This window comes from Dendropsophus ebraccatus, chromosome 7 (genome assembly GCF_027789765.1).
Source record: "Dendropsophus ebraccatus isolate aDenEbr1 chromosome 7, aDenEbr1.pat, whole genome shotgun sequence".
Lineage (NCBI taxonomy): Eukaryota > Metazoa > Chordata > Amphibia > Anura > Hylidae > Dendropsophus > Dendropsophus ebraccatus.
Genome location: NC_091460.1, coordinates 137,983,359 through 138,007,135, shown reverse-complemented (window position 1 = coordinate 138,007,135; position 23,777 = coordinate 137,983,359). Strand labels below are relative to the sequence as shown.

General features: G+C 45.3%; 1 protein-coding gene and 1 pseudogene across 7 annotated transcripts in view; one reads left to right on the top strand and one right to left on the bottom strand.

Annotated features, from left to right (window-relative positions):
* JADE1 (jade family PHD finger 1) overlaps positions 1 to 7,442 on the bottom strand; it is a 79,034-nt gene extending 71,592 nt beyond the window's left edge. The window contains exons 1-2 of one of the 7 annotated variants that reach the window (XM_069978595.1): positions 7,190 to 7,442; positions 2,286 to 2,392 (exon numbers count right to left, since the gene is read on the bottom strand). Coding sequence is in view for 1 of the 7 variants with exons in the window: in XM_069978592.1 (XP_069834693.1) it covers positions 6,094 to 6,096 (3 nt within the window). In the remaining 6 variants the exon portion in view is untranslated. Of the gene's footprint in view, positions 1 to 2,285; positions 2,393 to 6,093; positions 6,492 to 6,518; positions 6,586 to 7,084; positions 7,120 to 7,189 lie in introns of those variants that run through there. The other 6 variants (XM_069978596.1, XM_069978594.1, XM_069978599.1 and 3 more) reach the window with 6 other exon arrangements.
* LOC138797861 (uncharacterized) lies at positions 6,368 to 20,964 on the top strand (annotated as a pseudogene).
* The last annotated feature ends 2,813 nt before the right edge of the window (positions 20,965 to 23,777 follow it).

The following is a 23,777-nucleotide window of genomic DNA, read 5'->3' as shown; positions in this document are numbered from 1 at the left end:
TGCTACTGCTAAAGGGCCTATTACACGGGTCGTTAAGAGGAGCAAACGAGCGCTCTCAGCGCTCGTTTGCTCCTCGTTGCCCGTTCGCTGCCGCCGCTATTCAACGCGGCGTCAGCGAGCGGGTGAGTGCGGGAGGGGGCGGCGGGGAGCTGCGGGGGGGCTGCCCGGGTGATCGCTGATTGTCCGGGCAGTCCATAGGATATAGCGGCGTCTGCAGACGATGCTCCTATTCAACGGAGTGGCGGCAGCAGATCGCCGCTATATCAGTCGCTTGTTTTTCAACATGTTGAAAAACAAGCGACTGCAACGATCAGCCGACATGAACGATGTCAGCTGATCGTTGCACTCTATTCCACGGGATGATTATCGTCCGTAGTGGCCAAATACGGACGATAATCGTTCCGTGGAATAGGGCCTAACATTGTTCAGTCAGATTGGTGCTCTGCTGTTAAAGTATGCCTGGGCTTAGGCATACTTCATGCATGGTCTCTATACTGTGGACCGGACATCGGCATCAGTGTGAATGGCCCCTAAATCAGCAGACGCACTGAGGCTGCTACAGAGGTCTAGTAAAGGCCTGTGGCAGCCATATGTATGGTCTGCTGCACTATGAACATTAAAACGAATAGGCCCACTGGACTGGGTGTTGTATACATTGGCGTAATATTTTTTTACAGGATGCTGATGGATACCAGGGACATGCTGCATTACTTCTGAGTAAACCTAGCCTAATGCTGCGTTTACAAGGAGCCATAATTCGCCCAATCGATCGTTTAACGATTTTGAAGCAACAATTTGTTTTTTATAACAATCAGCGTTTAGACGATTAAATCGTTAAAAAAAAGTTAGAAAATTTGTAAGAAAAATTATTGCGGTCGTTTTTAAGATCGCTTAAGCCCATCTCACACATAGGGGGAATCTTTGAAAGACTTAACACAAAGCGATCTGCGAATTTTTAGCGAACGAACGACGATTTGAGAACATGTTGAAAGATCAAAATGAACAATTTCTCGCTCGCCGCTTGATCGTTCGCTGCGTTTACACGGAACAGCATCGCTCAAATGCGATTGTTAATTCGAACGATAATCGTTCTGTGTAAACGCAGCATAACAACGTATGTCATGGGGACCTTTCTAGGAACACAGCAGTTGTATAGTTTACATTTAGCCCAAGCCTGTCAATTTCCTTAAAGGTGTACTCCGGGCCAGGGGGTATTATTTTTGAGGATCGCCGGGGAAGGGGGGGGGGGGGGGGGGGGGGCGGGGGGAATTGAAGGCAGAGGTCACTTACCTACCCCGTTCCAGCGCCGGTGCCTGGATCGTGCCGCCCGGAACTCCCATCCCGCGGCTGCTTCCTGGTCAGAGCTGCTGCATGAGACGTCATGTCTCAAGACAGCTCTGCCAATCAGTGGCCGTAGCAAAGTCCCACCTCGGCCACTGAATGGCAGAGCTGCCTTGAGACGTCACATCTCATGCGGCAGCTCACACCAGGAAGCAGCCGCAGGACGGGAGCACAGGGCGGCGCGATGCGGGCACCGGTGCTGGAATGAGGGAGGTAAGTGACCTCCGGCTTCAATTTCCAGCCCCTCCCTGGCGATCCTCTTGGTGTACCCCTTTCAAAAGGGATACACTAACAAAAATTGCTCTGAATACCATGAAGCAGCAGCATTTAGGTAAGCCTCCTGGGATCTTCAGACTATATGGGTGCGTTCATACTGAGGAATCTGTGCACAGAACATCCCGCGGATTCCACCACTAGCATCTACGCCTGTGCCATAGACTCCATTCTATGGTCAGGCGCCCACTGGACAGCCTTGGGTGGTTTAATTGATCAAGTGTGTGGGCTCAATCTCGTAACACTACTGTTGTTTGCAGCTATCGGCATCCATCATAGCACACAAAACAATGAACCATGTAGGCCCAAGAAAGCTGCGATCTCCCAAAGAACCAGTACTTTCCAAACAGTGTTCCAAACCCTGTAGCTTTCCAGACTACAATTCCCATCATGCTCTGACAGCTCTGATGGGAGATGTAATTTTGCAACAGATTGGGGCAGGGTAAGGAACTTTGGCTCACCAGTAGTTGCAAAACTACAACTCCTATCATGCCTGGACAGCCAAAGCTTTAGCAGGCATGATGGGAGTTGTAGCTGGAGGGCCAAGGTTCCGTACCAGAGTTGGCTGCAAGTTACCGATACCAGTCACAATAATGTGACGTAAACTGCAAGAGTGGGCGTACAAGATGTTAAACGGGACAAACATGAAGCAAACTATTTATGTAACATACCTATTAGTTACTATCGGGTACTGTAAAGTGAAACGCGCTGGTCTGCTGCCAAAGCTTGTGCACTCAGCATTGTTACTATGTTTACATGGAATCAGCTGATCCCTCCTCTAAAGCCAGGAAGAGAGAGAGGAAAAAAAATAAAAGGAACCATCAATGGGAGTGTTCTCCACAGCTGATCGCACCAGGTGCTCCCTCCTTAAAGCTGAGGGGAGGTGTGCTGACATCTCTTTGGCCTCATGCGTGCAGCAGGGAATACTAGGAAGCACTATAATCTTCCTCCCCGCCCACTCCTCTAGACAGTTCTGGAAAGCCGCTCATCTGACTCTGCACAATACACGCTTGCTCCAAGACTGTACACATGACATTAGCCGGCCGGAGACGTCAGTATTGCATAGACAGGGCGTACTCAGTGCAGCCATAACATGATAGATCAGGGACTAGACTATTCAAAGAGCGGAAGCGTCTAGGTCAAACAGGTGTCAAACTCAGGCCCTCCAGCTGTTGCAAAACTACAATTCTCACCTTGCCTGGACAGATAAAGCTTTAGCTTTGCCTGTCCATGCCTGATGGGAATTGAAGTTTTGCAACAGCTGGAGAGCCTGAGTTTGACACCTTTGCTGCTAATACCATTACTACATAGTTTTTTTCTATTGATTCCATCAGAATTGCGAACAGCGAATTGGTCTGACCAATGCTGCGTTTACACGGAACGATAATTCACCCAATAGTTCGTTTAACGATTTTTAAGCAACTATCTTGTTTTTATAACGATCAGCGTTTAGACAAATAAATCATAACAATTTTTCTTACGAATTTTCAAGCGATTTATTCGTCCAAATGGTGATCATTTTAAAAAACCAAATTGTTGCTTCAAAATCGGTAAACGATCGATTGGGCGAATTAGCGCTTCGTGTAAACGCAGCATTAGACGTAGAGATAAATCGTTAAAAAAAAAAAAAAATTGTTATTGCGATCGTTTTTAAGATCGCTTAAAGGGAACCTGTCACCCCCCGTGCCGGGGTGACAGGCTCCTGACCCCCCGTTAGAGCCCCCTATACTCACCTGATCCCGCCAGGTCCCGCTTCTGGAGGTGGTCGGGTGCGGAGATCTCAGCCGCTGCAGCCCGGTACGCGCGCTGAGAGATGAGTCCAACACCCATAGAGAATGACAGGAGAGTCCAGCGCTCCGGCTGAGATCTCCGTCACCCGACCACCTCTAGAAGTGGGACCCGGCAGGATTAGGTGAGTATAGGGGGTTCTAACGGGGGGTCGGGAGCCTGTCACCCCGGCACGGGGGGTGACAGGTTCCCTTTAAGTCTATCTCACACATAGGGTAAATCAGTGACTGTTTACACAAAGTGATCTGCGTATTTTCAGCGAACGGCCAACCACGATTTGAGAACATGTTAAGATCAAAATGAACGATTTCTCGCTCGTTGCTTGATCATTTGCTGTGTTTACAGAAGCCGATTATCACTCAAATGTGATCGTTATCGCGAAAATTCGAACGATAAACGTTTAGTGTAAACGGACCATAACATGACCTATGTCAAGGGTAATCATACAGCAGGGTGTTCCTCTTTGCCTTTTAACCTCTTAAGGACATATGACGTACCCGTACGGCATATGTCCTCATTAGCACTTCAAAGCGGGGCCGCGCGGCTATTAGCGGGCACGGTCTGATCGCCGTGCCCGCTAATTAGCTAATCGGAGGCAGCTGTCAAAGTTGACAGCTGCCTCCGATTACCGGAGGTAACCTTTCCCTGGGGTCTAGTGGGGGAGATCGCTCCTCCGGGACGTTGTCCCGGAGGAGCGATCTCCCTGTCTGATGCCGGCCGGGGACTCGTCCAAGATGGCGCCGTCCCCGGCTCGGCACTCGTTTGTTTCCGGCTGCAGCAGCCGGAAGCAAACGAGTGCCTATCTCATTGATCTTTGCTATATATCTATACAGCAAAGGTCTCAATGAGAGATCAAAGTATATATTTTTTCTGGTTTCGTAGTGTACCAAATGCAAAAATTCAGCCTGTCATTGCAAAGTACAATTAGTGACGCAAAAAATAAGGGCTCATATGGGTTTCTAGGTGGAAAAATGCAAGTGCTATGGCCTTTTAAACACAAGGAGGAAAAACCGAAAACACAAAAACGAAAATGGGCCCCGTCCTTAAAGGGAACCTGTCACCCCCCGTGCCGGGGTGACAGGCTCCCGACCCCCTGTTAGAGCCCCATATACTTACCTAATCCCGCCGGGTCCCGCTTCTGGAGGTGGTCGGGTGACGGAGATCTCAGCCGCTGCAGCCCGGCGCGCGCGCTGAGAGATGAGTCCAACGCTCATAGAGAATGACGGAGCGCTGGACTCTCCCGTCATTCTCTATGAGCGTTGGACTCATCTCTCAGCGCGCGCGCCGGGCTGCAGCGGCTGAGATCTCCGTCACCCGACCACCTCCAGAAGCGGGACCCGGCGGGATTAGGTAAGTATATGGGGCTCTGACGGGGGGTCGTGAGCCTGTCACCCCGGAACGGGGGGTGACAGGTTCCCTTTAAAGGGGTAGTTCACTATTTTTTTTTTCTTTTAAATCAACTGGTACCAGAGATTTGTAATTTACTTCTGTTAAAAAAAAAATCTCAAGTCTTCCAGTACTTATCAGCTGCTGAATGTCCAGCGGGAAGTGGTATATTCTTTCCAGTCTGGAGAACAGGTGAGGTTTTCTATGGGTATTTGCTACTGTTCTGGACAGAGGTGGCAGCAGAAAGCACTGTGTCAGGTTCACACTGAGGAATCCGCACGGAGAAGTTCCCGTGGATTCTGTCTCTCGTCCCCGCTCGCATCTCTGCCTGTGCCATAGACTCCATTCTATGGTCAGGTGAATTCCGGCATGTCAATTCTTTCAGTGTACGGTGAAATCCGCGTGTGCATAGAATGGAGCCTATGGCACAGGTGGAGATGTGCGCAGGGACGAGTGACAGAATCAGCAGGAACTTCTCTGCGCGGATTCCTTTCCTCAGTGTGAACCGACCGTTAGGCTATGTTCACATTACTTATGAGGCCGTTCCATGATCCGGCTGGTCTCTGAAAAGATCATCCCGGCCGGTACTGCAGTACCGGACGGATGATCTTTACGACCGCAGAGTTCTGATGCGGGTGCATCCGTGCGTGCATCAGAACTCTCCACTGCACACTATGGATCGAGCGTCCGGAGCCACTCGCTCCACAGTGTGCACTGACAGAGTTGTTTGCGGCACCGCTAGGGATCTCCGACCAGGATCCCAAAGACGGCACGGTAACATATATTTTCATAATAATCACGGCCGTTGTTGCAATGTCCAACAACCGCCGTAGTTTTACGAAAATATACATTGTGTGAAGATAGCCTTAGACTAAAGAATATACCACTTCCTGCAGGACATACTGCAGCTGATAAGTACTGGAAGACTGGAGTTTTTTTTATAGAAGTAAATTACAAATCTCTGGCACTTGCTGGGACCAGTTGGTTTGAATGGAAAAAATATTTTTGGGGGGCAAACAACCCCTTTAACTGTATAGTACAGAATAGCTGACTACATCAACCAATACAGAAAAACCTTCACGACAAAAGCACACCGTGTGTAGAGTTATTCATGACGGGACACGTCCGAAGTATACATCCCCAAATATACCTAAAACCTAATAAATAAATAAAAACTAATAAAATTACTAATAAACATGTCTATAAAACAAAACAAAAAAAAATGCAACAAGACAAGTGCAAAAAGCTTCGTAAATCCCCCCCCCATATATTGTAAAAGGGAAAACAACAGTTATACAAACCTACCATACATGCCACACAGGCCAGAAGTACTGACCTACACTCTTTAGTTCACTGTAACAGCAATGAAAAAAATATAGGATTTTATCATTTCACTTTTTTTTTTTTTACAGTTCAGCTGTGCCTCCGTTCACACAAGGCGTTTTGCTGGTTTCTAGGGGCTGCGATACTCCTTACATATGGCGGTCACATGGGCTCATAGCAGCCAATCAGGATTCTGCTTGTAAACTTTCCAAAAGAGAAAGCTGCGCTGTGATTGGCTGCTTCCCTGCCACCTCTCTCGCTGGCGCTATGGCGGCCGCCGTGCCCCTCACACACACACTGGTAGTAACTTTCTGCAGCCACGTGTTGCGCCCGTATTTGCCTCCCCCCTCCAGCTACACTAGCCCCCGGCCGCTCTCCCCAATGACAGCGCACCACGCAATTCAAACCTGCCAGCTGACACGGCCCGCTCATTGGCGGAGCGGTGTGTGTGAGGGTGCAGTCCGTTACACGACGTGCGCACCGGACAGTAACGAGTCGTTAACCCCTCACGGCCCAGCGCCACGGCCGCTGCTGCAGCAGCCCCATGCACCTGCCCCACCACGCCCCTCCCACAGGGGGAGAGAACGGCTGTTACTTCACAGCACTCGGTAAAAAAAAACTACAACTCCCAGAATGCCCCGCACATGAAGTAAACCGTATCCCGAACGGTTTGCCACGACACGTGCCCGCCAAAGAGCAGCCGTCATCATCCCGCCGTGAGGGGGGCGCTCCTCCCGCCCTCCTGTTTACCTCAGCAGGTCACTCGGCGTCCCCTCACGGCTCTGCGGGCATGTCCTACTACAACTCTGCCCAACCCCCCGAAAGTTGGTCGCGGCGGCGGCTCCCCACACCCCCCTATCCGAGCCCGCACTCGGTGGCGGGATAGCGCCGGCAGCCAGCCTCTGTTACATGAACGTTTTGGCGCCATGTTAATGACGTACTCGATTATTTTTTTTTTCCACTAAGCAGCGACCTTGGCAGCGCTCGGGCTCTCTTCCCTCCCCAACGGCTCCGGTGCCGCACAGTGAGAACACTCCCCCTCCCCCGGCCGCATAAATAAGGCGCACGGTGACTGTACCTGCCCGGGGAGTCCTGCGCCACCTTGTCTGGAGTGCGGCTCCGTGTCCCCCCCACCCCACGCTGCTCTCCAGTGGGTGATGAGCGGGGAAGGTCCAGCCCAGCGGCTCCTGTGCCAGGGGGAGCAGACCAGCGGCTCTTCTCCCTCAGTCACACATGCACTCCGCCACTGACGTTATTTACTTGTTATGGAGGAAGGACTCACTGAATCCAACTCATTTCTGGGTCACTGCTGCCACAGGGGGGAGCACTTTGATCTCCTGCCAAAACCCAGCGCTCCAGAAGGGAGGGGAGAGGAGCACCGTAGTGTGGCTGAGGAGAGGAGCCGGAGAACTAGCACACGTTACATAAACATATGGACGGTGACACTTACAATCCTGCCCGGCTCCCTGTGTGTGGCAGCCAAAATGGCTTCCTATCCATCAATGGCTCACTGCAAATAACTCTCCTACACTGACCATGTGAGGTTCCTGTCATGTTCCCAGCACATAGAGGTACAACTGTAAATAGGGTCACCTGAGGGACGGGAGGGTGACACGCCTCACACAACAGGAGGGTGACTCACCTCACACCTCACCTTTGTCTTTTGGCAGCTGTAGTGATTCTAGAAATCCTATTTATTATGTAATATACTGTAAAGACTATGTTGACACAACGTCACAACGAGAGAAAAAGACGTCCGTTATTGCCGCGATTTAACGGCAATGCATTGAAGTCGGTAGAATGACTGACGTCCTTTGCGCAAAATAATAACGTCAAAATAATTAACGTGACTATTATTTTTGGACGTCTGTTGCAAAAAGCAGACGTCACTTTTTAGTTGTTCACACAGTGGTTTTTTTTTTCGCCATCCTTTCACCGTTTTTAGTATTAAATTCAATGAACTTTTTAGTTAAAGACACAACCAAAGGACAATTAGTCCACTGGACTAGAATAATGTACCAACAGCAGTCATTGCACTGACGGGCGGCCAGACAGCTAAATGACGTCTGCCATTTTAGACTCAAAATGACGGACGTCATTTTAAACTGAGCTGATAAAAGGTTGCGTGAACATAGCCTAATAAATGACACAATTCTTATGGTAACTTTAAGTGGTGCCTTATGCAACCTTTTAGTACCCCTAATAAGGGGCATTGATAATGCTGCATTTACATGTAATGATTATCGTTCAAATTTTAGCAATAACGCTCGCATTTGTGTGATAATCAGCTTGTGTAAACACAGCGAACGATCAAGCGACGAGCAAGAAATTGTTCATGTTGATTTTTCAACATGTTCTCAAATCATCGTTGGTCGGGCACTAAAAATTCGCAGATCACTTCGTGTAAACAGTCACTGATTTACCCTATGTGTGAGATAGGCTTAAGCGATCTTAAAACGATCGCAATAATGAATTTTCCAAACGATCTATCGTTCCATCTAAACGCTGATCATTATAAAAAACACACTGTTACTTCGAAATCGTTCGATTGGACGAATTATTACTCTGTGCAAATGCAGCATAAGGCCCTTTTACATAATGCGATTATTATTAAAAAACCTGCTAAAACGATCGATCGTTAGCGATCATTAGGTTAATAGGTGTAAACGACAAACACAAAATAGTTATATTCTCGTTCATTATGATCTTTCAATGTCGAAAAAAGTTTCAATAAGTCAATAATCTGTTCGTGTAAGAAATCTTTTGGTCGTTTGTGAAAAAAACCTATATGATCAACCATTTTTCTCTCTCACGAACGATTAAAGGACCATGTAACGACCGCAAAAATGATCTTTCAGTACAGCAATTGTTCCGTGTAATAACGTGTAAATCGTTTACTATAAAAGCGCTAGTTACCAGTGCTAGCGAACGAATCTTTAAACAACAATCCCTGTAATAAGGGCTATAGATCTTGGCACCTGAGGGAACTATAAGGCCTTATTCACACGTTCAGCAATATTTTGTAGTCCTGAAACAACCCGCTAAAAATTACGGATTGGACATCCGTAGTACATCCATATTGCATCTGTATTTCCGTAAATCCGTTTTTTACTACTGACTACTTTATACAAGCTAATAAAGTTGAGTAGGTTAAAAAAAAATGGCACCAGTTTGCCCAACCCCTAAAATAAGTCACATGATCGCTTGTCAGCCTGTGGTTGCTTAGAAACAGAACCTTGTGATTTATGAGTCATCCGTATTTTTTTACGGCAATACTGATGCCAAACATTTGCAATCCGTAAACAATGGATTTCAATGAGAGGATCCGTAATAAAATCTGGGTTTTTCGGCATTGATTTTCATCTGTTTCATCTACTGATAGTGTGAATAGCCCAATAGATATTAATGTGCACTAACTCGGATACGGAAATACGGATCCGTCAATTACGGGACGTGGGAATAAGGCCTAAGGCTGGCTGGGTTCACACTCTGTTTTTGCTGTCTTAACTGATCCATTCTTAATTGTTTATTGTAACTTATAGAAAATCGTGGTAAACCATGTTTTTTGTGTACGCTTAAAAAAAAAACGCAGTGTGAATAAGCCTAAGGGCCAGTTCACAAGAAGTAAAACTAGCGGAATGAATTCCGTCAGCCTCCGTGTGATACTGGCAGTCTATGGAAGGCTCTCGCGCCTGTCAATTCTTCTGAGCGGAGAGGTGCAGAGAGAAGAGGCACGCGAGCCTCCCATAGACTGCCGGTATGACATGGAGGCTGGTGGGATTCATTTTGCAAGTTTTACACCATGTGAACTCAGCCTAAGGCTGGGTTCACACTAAGTTTTTGCAAGCTGTTTTTTTTTGGCCATTTTTGCAAAAAACGGACACAATTGTGTGCATCCGTTTTGATCCGTTTTTCCATTGATTCCATTTAAAAAGATCAAAACACACCCTTTTTTAACATACACAAAAATAAGATCAAGTATGTTTTTGTGTACTTAAAAAAACCCTGATGCATTTTGATCCTTTTTTTTAATAATGGAAGACGATGGAAAAGTGAGTGCACACAATTGCATCCGTTTAGCAAAAACGTAGTGTCAACCTTGCCTAAGGCTGGGTTCACACATAGTATGTTGATCAGTATTGGAACCCACACAGAGAAAAACTATAATGGAAAGATTTTCACCTTTTTCCGTGTTTTGAATTCACATTATACATTAACCATATCTTACCACCATACAGTGATGGAGTAATACCTCTACATCATGAATAAAATAGAACCCCCATATGCAATAGAAAATAGTACAGTTGCCCGTAAAACAATCTTGGTCGGCTCACCTGCCTCTTCACCACTAGTCGAACCTTGAACAGTAGTGAAGTTCGGTTCGAAGTTCGACCCGAACCCCATTAAAGTCAATGGGAGATGTTCGGGTTAATTATTATACCTATACAGGCGAGGGGAAGCTGGAATTACCATCCAGAAGAGGGTAAAATACTTCATTTAGTGATGAGTGAATAATATTTGATCGAATGGTATGCTATTCGTGTTAGACCAAAATGTATGCTTCTACTTTACGTTCATCACTAGTGTTAGATGCATCCTGGCATGCTTCCCCTGCAAACAGCACCCACCGCTAACTGTCATTGTGTGTGTTATTTGGTCAGACCCTGTAATTTGAATGTTCACACTTTAAATCCTTTAAAGAGTATATAAGAGAAGGCAAATTTAAATTGAATTAGTTGGAAAAACCACCCACTACTACCACCTCTGCCAACCTCATTGATCCTGCCTGCTAAACAGTGACTTTTTCGACCTAATAACAAATATTGATTTTGTGGCCTTTGGGAGTATTCAATTTGCAAAACACAGCAATCACTGAGCTCAAGGAGATCAGTTAAAAAATTCTAATAAAGTACTCAATCAAGAGTCTCCACTGATGCCCCCAAATTTTAAATCTGCAAAAAAGGAGTCCGTGGAGACTCAGTTGTGAGTCTCAAAACAGGAATAGCCAGATATCCCTAGCCTGTTGCCACGGGGTGTCTCAAGTATTCAATTTAAGTTCGATTAAAAGAATAAATGAAAGATTGAGTTGAATTTGATGAGACATTAACCAGACTAGAGAATCATTATACTCAACTCTCTGAGTTTCTACAGGAAATTAATGAAATGGATAGCTGTTACTATGTGTACCTGAAATACAGACGAAAACTGAAAAAAGATGAAAAAAACAGCCGATAAAGTGGCCTTTACCGAGCTGCTGGCTTCTGCCTTTGAAACAGCTACAAAATGAAAGGAAGGCAGAGGACACCCCTCAATGGAAGATGTGTGGGTTAATTTTGGCACCTATATGTAGGAGAAATTGCAATTATCCTCTAGAACAGTAAACTGTAAACATGGAAGAACTCATAGCCTGGCTTTACGAACATACATCTAACAGATAAAGAAATTATTTAATGCAATGCAGACTGTCAAAAATGGGCTCTGTACCCACTCAAGAAATTTAACCACTAACTCCTCTGTATTAAACATCGATACATGTAACAGATGAAGATATTATTTTAAAAAAAAAGTTGTTCTGCAATGCAGACTGTCAAAAATTAGCTCTGAACCCACTCAGGATAAATTTAACCACCAACTCCTCTGTTCGAAACACTGATTTATCTAACAGATGAAGAGATTAGTTTACAAAAAAAAATATTCTGCAACACAGACTGTCTAAAAGAGCCGAGAAGAGCCCAACGGGGAACGCGGAGGTTGCGGTTCAACTAAATTAGGTAGCAGAACATAGCAGGAGAGAAAGAGGCATTTAAAAAATAATCATTTTGAGACCTACAAAGAGGATGAGGAGAAGGAGGATGTATGTAGTGCGCATCAAGTTCATACAGGTATTTTTTAAAAATACAATCCGTTAAAACAATTGGAACGTTAGCTGTGGGCATCAGTAGAATCCAATTTTTAGAAGCAGCTGGCATAGGAACTACAGACGTGAGATGTAGTGCAGTGGAAAGTGTATTTCACATTTTCAAGAAGACATGCTACTGTTTACTAGTCGCTGACATCGGCAAGCAGGGCAACAAAATGGTCAGAGATCCACACTTGATTCATTTTTATAAATGTCATCCACATTGTCAGTGGATAGATGGATACGTTTGTCAGTTATCACCCCGCCAGCTGTGCTGAATGTGCGTTCTGAGATAACACTGGCTGCTGGGCAAGATAACACTTCTATGGCAGGTCTAGCAAGCTCAGGCCATTCATCCAGTTTGGACACCCAGAAGTTGAATGGGTCAAGACCAAGTCCAAAAAGTCAATGTTGAGACGCAGCACCATTGTTGCACACCACCTTACCTGGTGCAAAGTTCTTAGAACCCAGCCAGTGGTCGGTCTGAGTGCGCAGAGCCCTCCACAGCTGACGTGTGTTGACGGTCTCCAAGACAAATTTAAGAACCTGGTTTCTGTTAGCACGCAATGCTACCTGTCGAGGATGGGGATCCTGGCTATGCACCATCCCAGTAGTTTTGGAGACTGTCAACGGAGACCCAGAGGCAGTGTCAGCCACCAGTCACCCAGTGAACAGTCAGGTATATGTAACGACCTTGACTGTGCTTACTGGTCCATGTGTCTGTAGTCAGATGGACCTTGGTGGGCACAAATGCAGCCAACGCGCTTCAGATATTTTCTGCAACGGGCTGGGCCAGGGCAGGGACAGCTTTTCTTGCAAAGAAATGCCTGCTAGGCATCTGATACTGGGGACATGCCATTGCCAGAACGTGGCGGAAGCACTACCTTATGCACTACCTCTATCCCCCCTTCCTACACCTGATATTGCCCGCCTACCACCTCTGGTTCTCATGTTCACAAGATAGACATGAAATCTTAGATAGAAGATACAGCAACAACAACAAAATCAACAGATCTACCCACTCTCGATAAATCCACGTGCACAAATCAGATGTACGATTAATTGCTGGGTATAACAGATAATTAAAAAAACGGAATACTTGACAACGGACAGAGGAAGTTTTTCAGCTGATAGGAATACACCTGTAATCACTGAACAAATGCACCTACCCAAATAAGATGTACGTTTAATTACTGTATAAGAGATGTCTAGTATTTCATATTTTTACTGACAGAGGACGTTTTTCAGCTTATAGGAATAGAGCTGTAATCACTAAACAAATGCACGTACACAAATGAGATGTACGTTTAATTACTGTGTAACAGATATGAGCAGTCCAAAATACACTTTTGGGCACTATGTATAAATTGGCAAATCCAATATGCAACCTGCAATCCCAAAGCTAAGTATTGCTGTGACTACAATGCTCTCTATGGACAGGAAAATGCTTGTTGCAAATATGCTTGCCTAACCTTGATAAACAACCCACTAATGTCAATACCTATCTCAGTAATATCACTAATCTTACTACCTATCTGTCTAGTCTAAATGGCAGCATGCAGGGATACAATAATACACTGAGATAGCAGTCTGTACAGCACAGTAAGTGAGGAGAAAACGGCATCCAGAACGCAGCACAGTGACTAATCGAAATGGCAGCATGCAGGGAGACAATAATAAACAGAGATAGCAGTCTGTACAGCACAGTGAGTGAGGAGAAAATGGCGTCCAGAACGCAGCACAGTGACTTTTATATGAGATGATCATGTGATTTTAGCAGCCAATGAGACCCTACACCTCAGCAATGATGTTTCTGACACTTCTATGTGCTCTGCACTGATAAAATGTTCTGTTCGAGAAAATCGAGATGTTCAACTCGAACACTACAACTTGGAACAGAGCTTTACAGATACACAACATGTAGACAGTAGCAGTCTTGGGCACCAAGCGTCCCACGCAATTGCGTGGGGCGCCCGACATCCAGGGGGGCCCTGCTCTGGTGCCCAAGACCGCTGCCCTGCTGCTGCGATCTTAACTGTAACTATGTGCACTCGTAACGAGCGCACATAGTTACAGGCAGCAGTGGCACTGACAGGGTGAGAGCCATTGGCTCCCTCCCTGTCAGCCACTCTTGTGACCGCAGGAAAGGTTTTCCCTGCGGTCACAAGAGGCCGCTCTGTGTCCCTGGTGCCGGCGTTTTAGAGGAGTCACTGGAGCGCTGGTGCAATGACAACGGGAGAGACGCCTGGACCCAGGTGAGTATTTTTCTTTTTTTGTGTGATATGCTATATGGGAGTGGGAGCACATAGCGGGGGTCTATATAAACAAGGGGGAGCACACAGTGGGGGGTCTATATAAACAGAGGGGGGAGCGCACAGGGGGGCTATATGAATGGGGGGAGCACTCGGGGGCTGTATAACGGAGGGAGCATAGAGGGGGTCTATATAAATGGGGGGGAAGCGCACAGGGGGTCTATATAAACGGGGGGAGCACACAGGAGGGCTATGTATATGGAGGGGGGAGCGCACAGGGGGTCTATATAAACGGGGGGAGCACATAGGGGGGCTATAGACTACTGAGGGGAACACACAGGGGGGGGCTATATACAAGTGGGGGAGCACACAGGGGTCTATAAAGTATACTGGGGGGAGCACACGGGGTATATACAATTGGGGCAGCACACAGGGGGGTCTATAAAGTATACTGGGGGGGCTATGTATAACGAGCAACACACAGGGGGTCTATATATAGCTGGGGGGGCACACGGGGATCTATATATAACTGGGGGAGCACACAGGGGGGTCTATCTACTACTGGGGGCAGCACACAAGGGGTATATACTACTGGGGGCAGCACACGGGTCTATATATAACGGGGAGCACAAAGGGGGTCTATATATAACTGGGGGCAGCACACAGGGGGTCTATATATAACTGGGGGCAGCACACAGGGGTCTATATATAACTGTGGGAGCACACAGGGGTCTATATACTACTGGGGGCAGCACACAAGGAGTATATAATACTGGGGGCAGAACACAAGCGGTATATACTGGCGGCAGCGCACAAGTGGTATATACTACTGAGGGCAGCACACAGCGGTTTATATTACATTGGAACTGCACAGAGGTGCCTATATACCTTACTACTATACTGGGGTACAGAGCATACCTAATTATTAAGTGGGGGCACAGGGACACCTTAAAACTGCGGGGGGCACAGAGGACCTAACTGCTGTATGTGTTGGAGCCTAAAATATTTCTCTGACAGATTCTAGAGAGGATTTATAGCCGGGAGAAGACTTCAAGGTGACCCACGCTGGATGGAGAGAGAAAAAAAGAAGTAAAAGACACTGATCAGAGAAGAGGCCCCCCTGTGAGTCACTGGATGTATCTGCACTCTGTTATAGGCTTGTAGTCATAGGGGTCATGGTGTAGCAGTATTATCTAATGGTATCATTGGTAATATCTTTCTGTTTTGTTCAGAGCAGTTTTGAGGCAATATGTAATCTCTGTATGGTGGTAGGAGGGTTATAAGAGGACTACTGGCGGGGAGAAGTGCATGTCGAGGGGGGGGGGGCGGACATAACTTCGCTTGGGGCCCCAGAAATGCCAAGACCGCCCCTGCATGTGGACCAGCACCTCTAGTAGTGTAAAATCATGGCAGTAGAGAGGAAAGAACGACACTTGGACCCTTAAAGCGGCACTATCAGCAGGTTCTGCCCAACAAACTTGCTGATATGCCCTACAAGCTCATTACCCTATACCTGCGGGGCTTTAAATCATTCTTTACTCTTCTCCCCCGCATTCTGGAGATATTCGCTAATTGCCCCTATGTTAATCAGGGACTAAGGAGCATTTAGGACGTCGCCCAACTGCCTGGAGCACCAGCTCGGCCCCCGCTCCTCCCCGTGCCACTCACTATGCGTATATGAATGTGCATAGTGGGCGGCCCGGAGCAACCCCCTCGGCCTGCCCAGCCCGCCCCCTCCCGTGCCGCTAACTATACATATATGAATATGCATAGTGGGCGGCACGGGAGGGAGCGGGCCAAGGGGGTTGCTCCGGGCCGCCCACTATGCATATTTATATATGCATAGTGAGTGGCACAATGAGGCAGTGGGTTGGGGGGGGCAAGCTGGTGCTCTGAGCCGTCGGCGACGCCCCAAATTCTCTTAAAGGACAACTCCCGCGGGACCCCCCCAAAAAAAAAAAACACAGACACACACAGACACCATACTCACCATCCCTCCGGTGACGATCGCCACTCCATTCGCCCGCCGTCCGCCTCACCGTCACCGCCGTCCGCCGTCCAGCGATGTCTCTGTCTTCCGGGTCCTGGGGATGGAAAAGGCTGCCAGTGCGCTTGCGCACCGGCAGCCTTTTCATTGGCTGGAGCGCATCACATGGCTTCCAGCAACCTCAGCCAATCAGGGCTGAGCAAGCTGGAAGCCATGTGATGCGCTCCAGCCAATGAAAAGGCTGCTGGTGCGCATGTGCACCAGCAGCCTTTTCCGTCCCATTCACTCTCTATGAAGACGCCGAGGAGGAAGAAGACCCGGACCGCCCCTCGGCTCTGACGTCGTCGTCACCAGATGCCGCCCGGGAGAAGAAGACCGTGACGATCGTAATAGGTAATGTATATATTCTTTAACTTCCGGGCGGGGGGGTCGGGGGTCCGAAAGTGGGGGAAGGGGGCCAGACCGGGTATTTAACCACATTACAAAGTTATATAACTTTGTAATGTGTGTTAAATAAGCTAAAAAAAATTTTTGTGGGAGTTGTCCTTTAAGCCTCTGATTAGCTTAGGGGCAATTAGGGAATATCCCCAGAATGCGGGGGAGAAGAAAATAATGATTCACAGTCCTGCAGTTATAAGGTATTGAGCTTGTGAGGCATATCAGCAGGTTCATTGGGCAGAACCAGCTGATAGTGCCGTTTTAACCAAATGTCATTTTTATCCTCTGATGTGGACCAATAAAGAAGTTGTGAGTCAAAAATTCTCTCATCTCTAGTCTTGACTATACAATTTATCCTTTTCTTGTTTGTCTGCATTACACAATATAACCTGTCATGCTTTAATTTGAAAAAAAAAAAAAATACTACCCTATACCATGACAAAATACAACCACCATACAATCAAATCCATACCACCATACAACCAAATGTAATTACCCAACATTGATGAATAATACATTTATATCATGATCAAATATTCATACTGTACCATGAGCAAACATTACCAGCCTCCTGTGACTGAAGAATTCTTTCAAAAATATCATGAAAAAAATATTACAGCCATACAGTACATGACTAATACCTTTACACCATTAGGGAATTTCTGTAGGTTTTGCTGTAATATTGTTATAAATGTTTGAGTAATTGTGTATTTACTCAAAAATTGCAACTTTTTATGTGCTTTGCGCAAAAACTTGAGCACTTGAGGGGGAGCTGGTTGGAATGAAGCAGCTCACTCATCCTTAAAGCACTGAAAATGCCTGCATGCCCCTATAGCAATTACAAACCAATAGTTACTGTCAGCCAAGGCCAACAGGACCACTGAGAAATACTGCTTGTATTTGAAGTATAGGACCCAGAGTGAACACAAATGTGTTCCCATTCAGTGCCTCAGTTTTGAAACTGCACTGCAGTGTAAAAGCTGTCAGAAATGCGGATCCAATTGTTTGCCTTGGGCATCACCACGGATCTAAGATGCTGCCAGATGGTACTGCAGGTCATTCTGACAGTCATACAAATTGTCTAGCGACCCAGCGCAAATTCATAATGCAAGAATTCCCAATAATTAGAGATCTAGAAGTTGAAAAGAAATAAGAGATCAAAAAGTTACAATCAGCTGGTTCTGCCCATTGAACCTGCTGATATGCCCCACAAGCTCTTCACCTTCTACCTTTATTGCTGTTAATAATTATTTTCTTCTCCGCATTGTGTAGATATTCCCTAATTGCCCCTATGCTAACTAGGGACTTAAAAGCATTTGGGGCGTCACCCGTTGGTCCGGAGGACCCACTCGTTCCACACTGCCTGCCCCCGTCCATCTCACCCACCATGCATATTCATATATGCATAGTGTCCTCTATTTATCGCACATGTGCAAGTAAGATGTCCCGTCGGACATTGCAGTTGTTTAAGTATGGCTAGCTTTGCAAAAAGACAACTTGCTGCCGACATGATAAAGTTGGCGGTTGAGATGAAGCGGCAAAGACCGGCAAAATGTAGGAGATGACTTTGTTCCAAGCTGTGGCTACAACAGCGTGATAGCCTTTCATATATGCCACTCTTGGCCGAGCTTAAGTACACACATCCGGAGGATAACCGTAATTACTTACGAATGTCAGAGGAGTCTTTCTTACAGCTACTTTCTTTGGTAAAGCCATTTATACAGAAAAAAAAGACACAGTAATGCGGCAGTCAGTCCCACCAGAACAGCTGCTTACTGCAACCTTACGTTTTTTGGCTACAGGGAGATCATTGCAGGACATTAACAACGACCATGTCGCAGCCAACACTGTCAGTGGTGATCCTGGAGACGAGTGAAGCCATTGTCTTGGCATTGAAGGAATGAATATTTCAAGGTAAAAATCTTAACTTCCTGTAAATACTTCTATGGTACTCTGAAATTTGTAAACTTTGAAAAGTTTCAATGTATTTAACATATCATCACCCCTCATAATATCCCCATGTAGCACTCTGAGAAATATTATGGTATGGGTTGCAATATAGTACTTAAAGTGACTCTGTACCCACAATCTGACCCCCCCATAAACTGCTTGTACCTTCAGATAGCTGCTTTTAATCCAAGATCTGTCCTGGGGGCCATTCGGCAGGTGATGCAGTTATTGTCCTAAAAAACAACTTTTAATCTGGCAGCCCCGTGCCCAACAGCCGGGGCTTAGATTGTGTATGCATTAGGCTGGCACAACCTCTCTGTCCCTCCTTCCCACCTTCCTCATCATTGGGAATGCTCCAGGCAGATTATCTCCTATTCCTCAGCTGTGTGAATACTGAACATGGGCTGGATGGTTAAGGCACCTGTGCAATGTTCAGATAGGAGAAAATGTTCCAATGGCATTCCTAATGATGAAGAGGGTGGGGAGGAGGGACGGAGGGGTGGTGCAAAGTTAGGGCACCGATACTCCCATTGGGCACGGGGCTGCAAGTTTAAAAGTTGTTTTTTAGGACAATAACTGCATCACCTGCCGAATGGACCCCAGGACAGATCTTGAAATAAAAGCAGCTATCCGAAGGTACAAGTGGTTTAAGAGTGGTCAGATTGTGGGTACAGAGTCACTTCAAAGTGTCATTGTCGTTATAACTTTCTAAATCAACAGTAGATGTGATATAAAGCAAGTTTGCAATATACATACATTTTTGTTTTTTGTTGTTATGCTGTAAAACAAAGCTGAACTTACCAGAAATCCAGAAACACGGGAATTCTGGCCAGTACAGAGAGTCACGGCTCATGACTGCCACATGACTGCCTTCTCTCTGTGAGCGCTCAGATGGCCTGGGATAAACAGGACTTCCTGTTTTCTGACTGTTTCCTGTTTTTTTGAGACAAAAAGTGTCAGAAAAGAGGAAGTGTTGTGTTTTCCAAGATAACTTAAAAAAAAACTGCAAACTTGCTTTATATCACATCTACTGTTGATTTAGATTTTGAAAGTTAGAATGACAGGGACACTTTAACATTTGATTACAATTTGTAGCATCCCTTAACACTCTATTACTTCTCTGCTCAGTTTCCCAAGACTGCCGAAGAATGACTGTCGCTCATGGCTTTAAGGAACACTCGCAATACCCAAACTGTGGTGGATCGCTCAACAGGAAACACATCAGGATCTGTCAGCCGCATAATTCCAGGTAATTTTTTTACAATTACAGATATTTCTCAATCATTTTAATGGCATTAGTTAATGCAAACTTTGAATTCATGATGGTCGATGTCGGACGAAATGGTAGAGTTTCAGATGGAGGTGTTCTAGAGCTCATAAAGTTTTTTCAACATGCTTCGGGACAATAAACTAGACTTGCCAACCAATGAGGAAACTGAAGAAAATTTAAAGAGTCACTGTCGTATTTTTTTTTTTTGCAGAAATCAATAGTCCAGGCGATTTTAAGAAACTTTGTAATTGGGTTTATTAGCCAAATCTGCCATTATCTGCATGTAAAAAGCCTTTTCCCAGGTCCCCCCCTCCTTCCTCTTTTTCATCCACTCTGAAAAATCTGAAAACTGTGACTTGTTGCAGGAGACGTCCCCTGTCTGTTCTAGGGAGAGGGGAGGGGGGAGGAGGAAGGAGGGAGTTAGCCGGCAGCAGAAAGCAGATAACAAAGGATTACAGGCACGGAGCTGGGTGACAGCTGTAATCCGAGCTCAGACAGGTCACTGGTGATGGTCAGAACAGATAACGGGTGAGGGATTTGTAGATTAACTCTTTGTTGTCCTGTTTTGGTCTTTTCTTTAGCTCTCTCCATAGGAGAACAATGAAGACAGGGGGGAGAGCTTCAAACTGCTTTTTCATGATAAAAATGCATTTTTCGGATAATAAACCCAATTACAAAGTTTCTTAAAATCGCCTGGACTATTGATTTCTGCAAAAAAAAAATTCACGACAGTGACACTTTAAATTTTGTTTTTATTGGCAATGAGGCTTTTCCACTTCATCCTCATTTGGTGAAACCATTTTCTCAAAAGAATCTTACACCCCAAAGGAGAATCTTCAATTATTGTCTTTCTCGCGCACACAGTGTGGTGTAAAACGCTTTTGGAATAATGACCAACTGTTTTTGTATTTTACACACGGCCATCAATCTGAAGCCAGAAAAGATAGACAAGGTTGTGTTTGCATGTTGTTTTCTCCACAACTACTTACGGAGAAATGACAGTGCTCACTACAGTCCACCATGCATGCTTGACACTGACAATTGTATTAAATGCTGATTGGAGGCAAGAAAGTCCTGCATTGGCTTCTCTGGAACCTGCCATGTTGGGCCTTTCAAGTGATTGTGCAATTCAATGCCATGATTGTTACCTGCGTTATTTTAATAATGAAGGCGCTTTCTCATGGCAAAATGCTTTTTGTCTTCTTCTTTTTGTCTCCTTTTCAATAAAAGATTGTTTTATTGTCTTGTGTTTTTCAATATTTGTTTGTTTTATAAAAAAAATAAATTATTGTATTCCTATTATGTTTAATAAAGAAACCTTTCCTTTCAACTATTTGCCCTTATGCTTTATGTTCTTCTTTATGATAGGCATTCCCCTCATGAGGCCACTATTTCATGGGTGCATAAAACTCATTATAAGGGGCACACTCCAGGCAGCCGTGCAGCCCTTTTCTTGCTAGAAAAAAACATTATTTTTTTTGGCGCTGACCGTGCCGCGCTACGTGTAATAGTGATGCACAGACAACGACTGATGATTCTTGTGTTAAATTAATTTATATTTACTCACCTATCTGCGTTCCCAGGTGTCCTTGCAGGCATTCTGCACTGTGTGCTGCTCTACCTCTGCTCTGGTTTTGCAGTGACAGGCCACGGCTAATAGCATGCACTTGTCGCTGGGTTAGTGAACTGTATATGGGATGCCAGGAATCTGCCCTAGGTGTGATTGGACAGGACTCTGATATACCAGCCACACACAAAAGGACCAGTGGAACCAAGAGTGGTAATGAAGGCTGTCACATAAGCAAAACCAAATGTAACTGTTTGACAGCAAGAGGAATCTCAGCAGAGGAAGAGATAGGTGTGATGAAGACTCAATTACCACAGCAGAGTAATAGAGCTGTGTTCAGACAAGGCACAACAAAGGTGGTTAAAAAGGAGTACGTCCTAACAACTAGTACGCAGCGTGACGGCAGAAAGGAAGGCCCACTCCGTAGCTTGCACACCTGGTATAAGCCCAAAGTGGTCTAATGTGAAAAAAGCATGTGAAACGAAAGTAAGAATAAATGAAATTTGAAGACAACAAAACGTGAGTTAATACTCTTTTGCATAAGCATATGAACCATAAGTCACAGCAATCTATTGGTAAAGTGATCCAGCAAGATTGATGTAAGTGCCGATGAGTAAATAGGCTAGTGGAAGCCGAAGTGACTGTAGAGCACACTCTTTACAATACTTCATCAGAGACATTGGATATTTTTATTCACACAGTATCATTTCCATATTAAGGCACAACAAAGAACCAAAAAAAGCACAAGATCATAGCCGAACATGCCTCCTCTGCCATACCTTACAGCTGAAGGATGGTGCAGAAGTCTAAAGGGGTGTGGAAGTTACACTTTAAAGATTTTTTTTTTTAAATGAGGTTCTTAGAAAATCATTAGATAAAAGAGAGTGTACCATCTTACCACGTTAAGGTGACCTCAGAAAGAGATGGTTGCACATACTGGACTTTCTTGGTCTACAAAACTGGACATAAAGGATCCAACTAGCCTCTGTTTAAAACACCCAAAGGAAATGGGTGGAGTTCAAGCCAAAAGGAGGTAGAGACACCACACATGTAACACAGAAAGCAAAAAATCTTCCTGGACTTCTAAAACCTGTTCTCCTGTTGGAAGGTCCAGTGATGCCCAGCTTCAGCTTCCTTTTTTATAGGATTTTCTAATACTTGATTAAATTTATTATTGTCCTTTGCAAATTGTCGGTTTCCAGTGCTATAGCAGCCCTAGAGCATCACAGAGTTGTTGCCATGATTCACTGTTGGCATGGTGTTCTTTTCAGACTGTGTCATTCTTCTCCAGAGATACTGTTAATCTATAGGCCTAAAAAGTTCCATTTTTGTTTTATTGCTTCACAGAACAGAATCCCAAGACTTCTGTGGCCTATTTATATGGTTGGAACCATCTTTTCTTGTGCCTTTGCATCAGCAAATGTTTACATCTTGAAGAATACTCATGAAGACGTCAAACATTCAGCATGCACCTTTTTGTGCTAACAGAAACCTCAGTGCACACTGCTACCATATCTTGCTGTAGGACTTTTTCAGCCAATAGTTTTTGACCACCTGCCTCCTTAGGAATCAACAGCTGGTGATATCTTTCGTCCATATTCAGGTAGTGTAGTCACTGTTCCTTAAACTTTGAACTTGCAAACTATGCTTCCAACAGTATCTCATATCATTAGTGCCGTTGCACAAACAAGGAAAAAGATACAAAAAGATAGCAAAGCAAATTTCTTTTATTCTGGAGCAAATACTCTTATGTCAACATGTCTGTTAGTCCCTCGCACAGATCTCTCAGCTCATCCTCCTTGGACCCTCATTCGCAGGATTGCTCCACACTGCAACTGGCTGAAACCAAGTGGGACATCATCCCTAGTAGGTTCTATATCGTGCCAACTATAGCAAAGTTTAAAGGGCACACTGCAATGTTGTAGACCTTTATGGTGCAAAACAGGAATCCTCTATTTTCTTTCTTTCTTTACAGACACAAACATTTATTAAAACCGGTGTCTTGTATCTTTGTCTTCCAAAGGACCACACACCTGAAAATAATTTTGGGGAATCTACATCTTCTATGAGCAGGCATAGATTTCTATTATAAAAATTCTATTATAAAGCAGTTGGGAATGCCCTTTCCCTTTACCCCACCTAGTTTTTCTTGACACTTTTCAAAAGTGGCAAAAGTCTTAAAGTGATACTGTATTTACCAACCCACCGCCCCAAACCTATGGTATCGTCTGTTTGATGAGAGTTAGGGTACTATTACACAAAGCGATTTTTTTAACGATAAACAAACTCAAACGACCGCTATG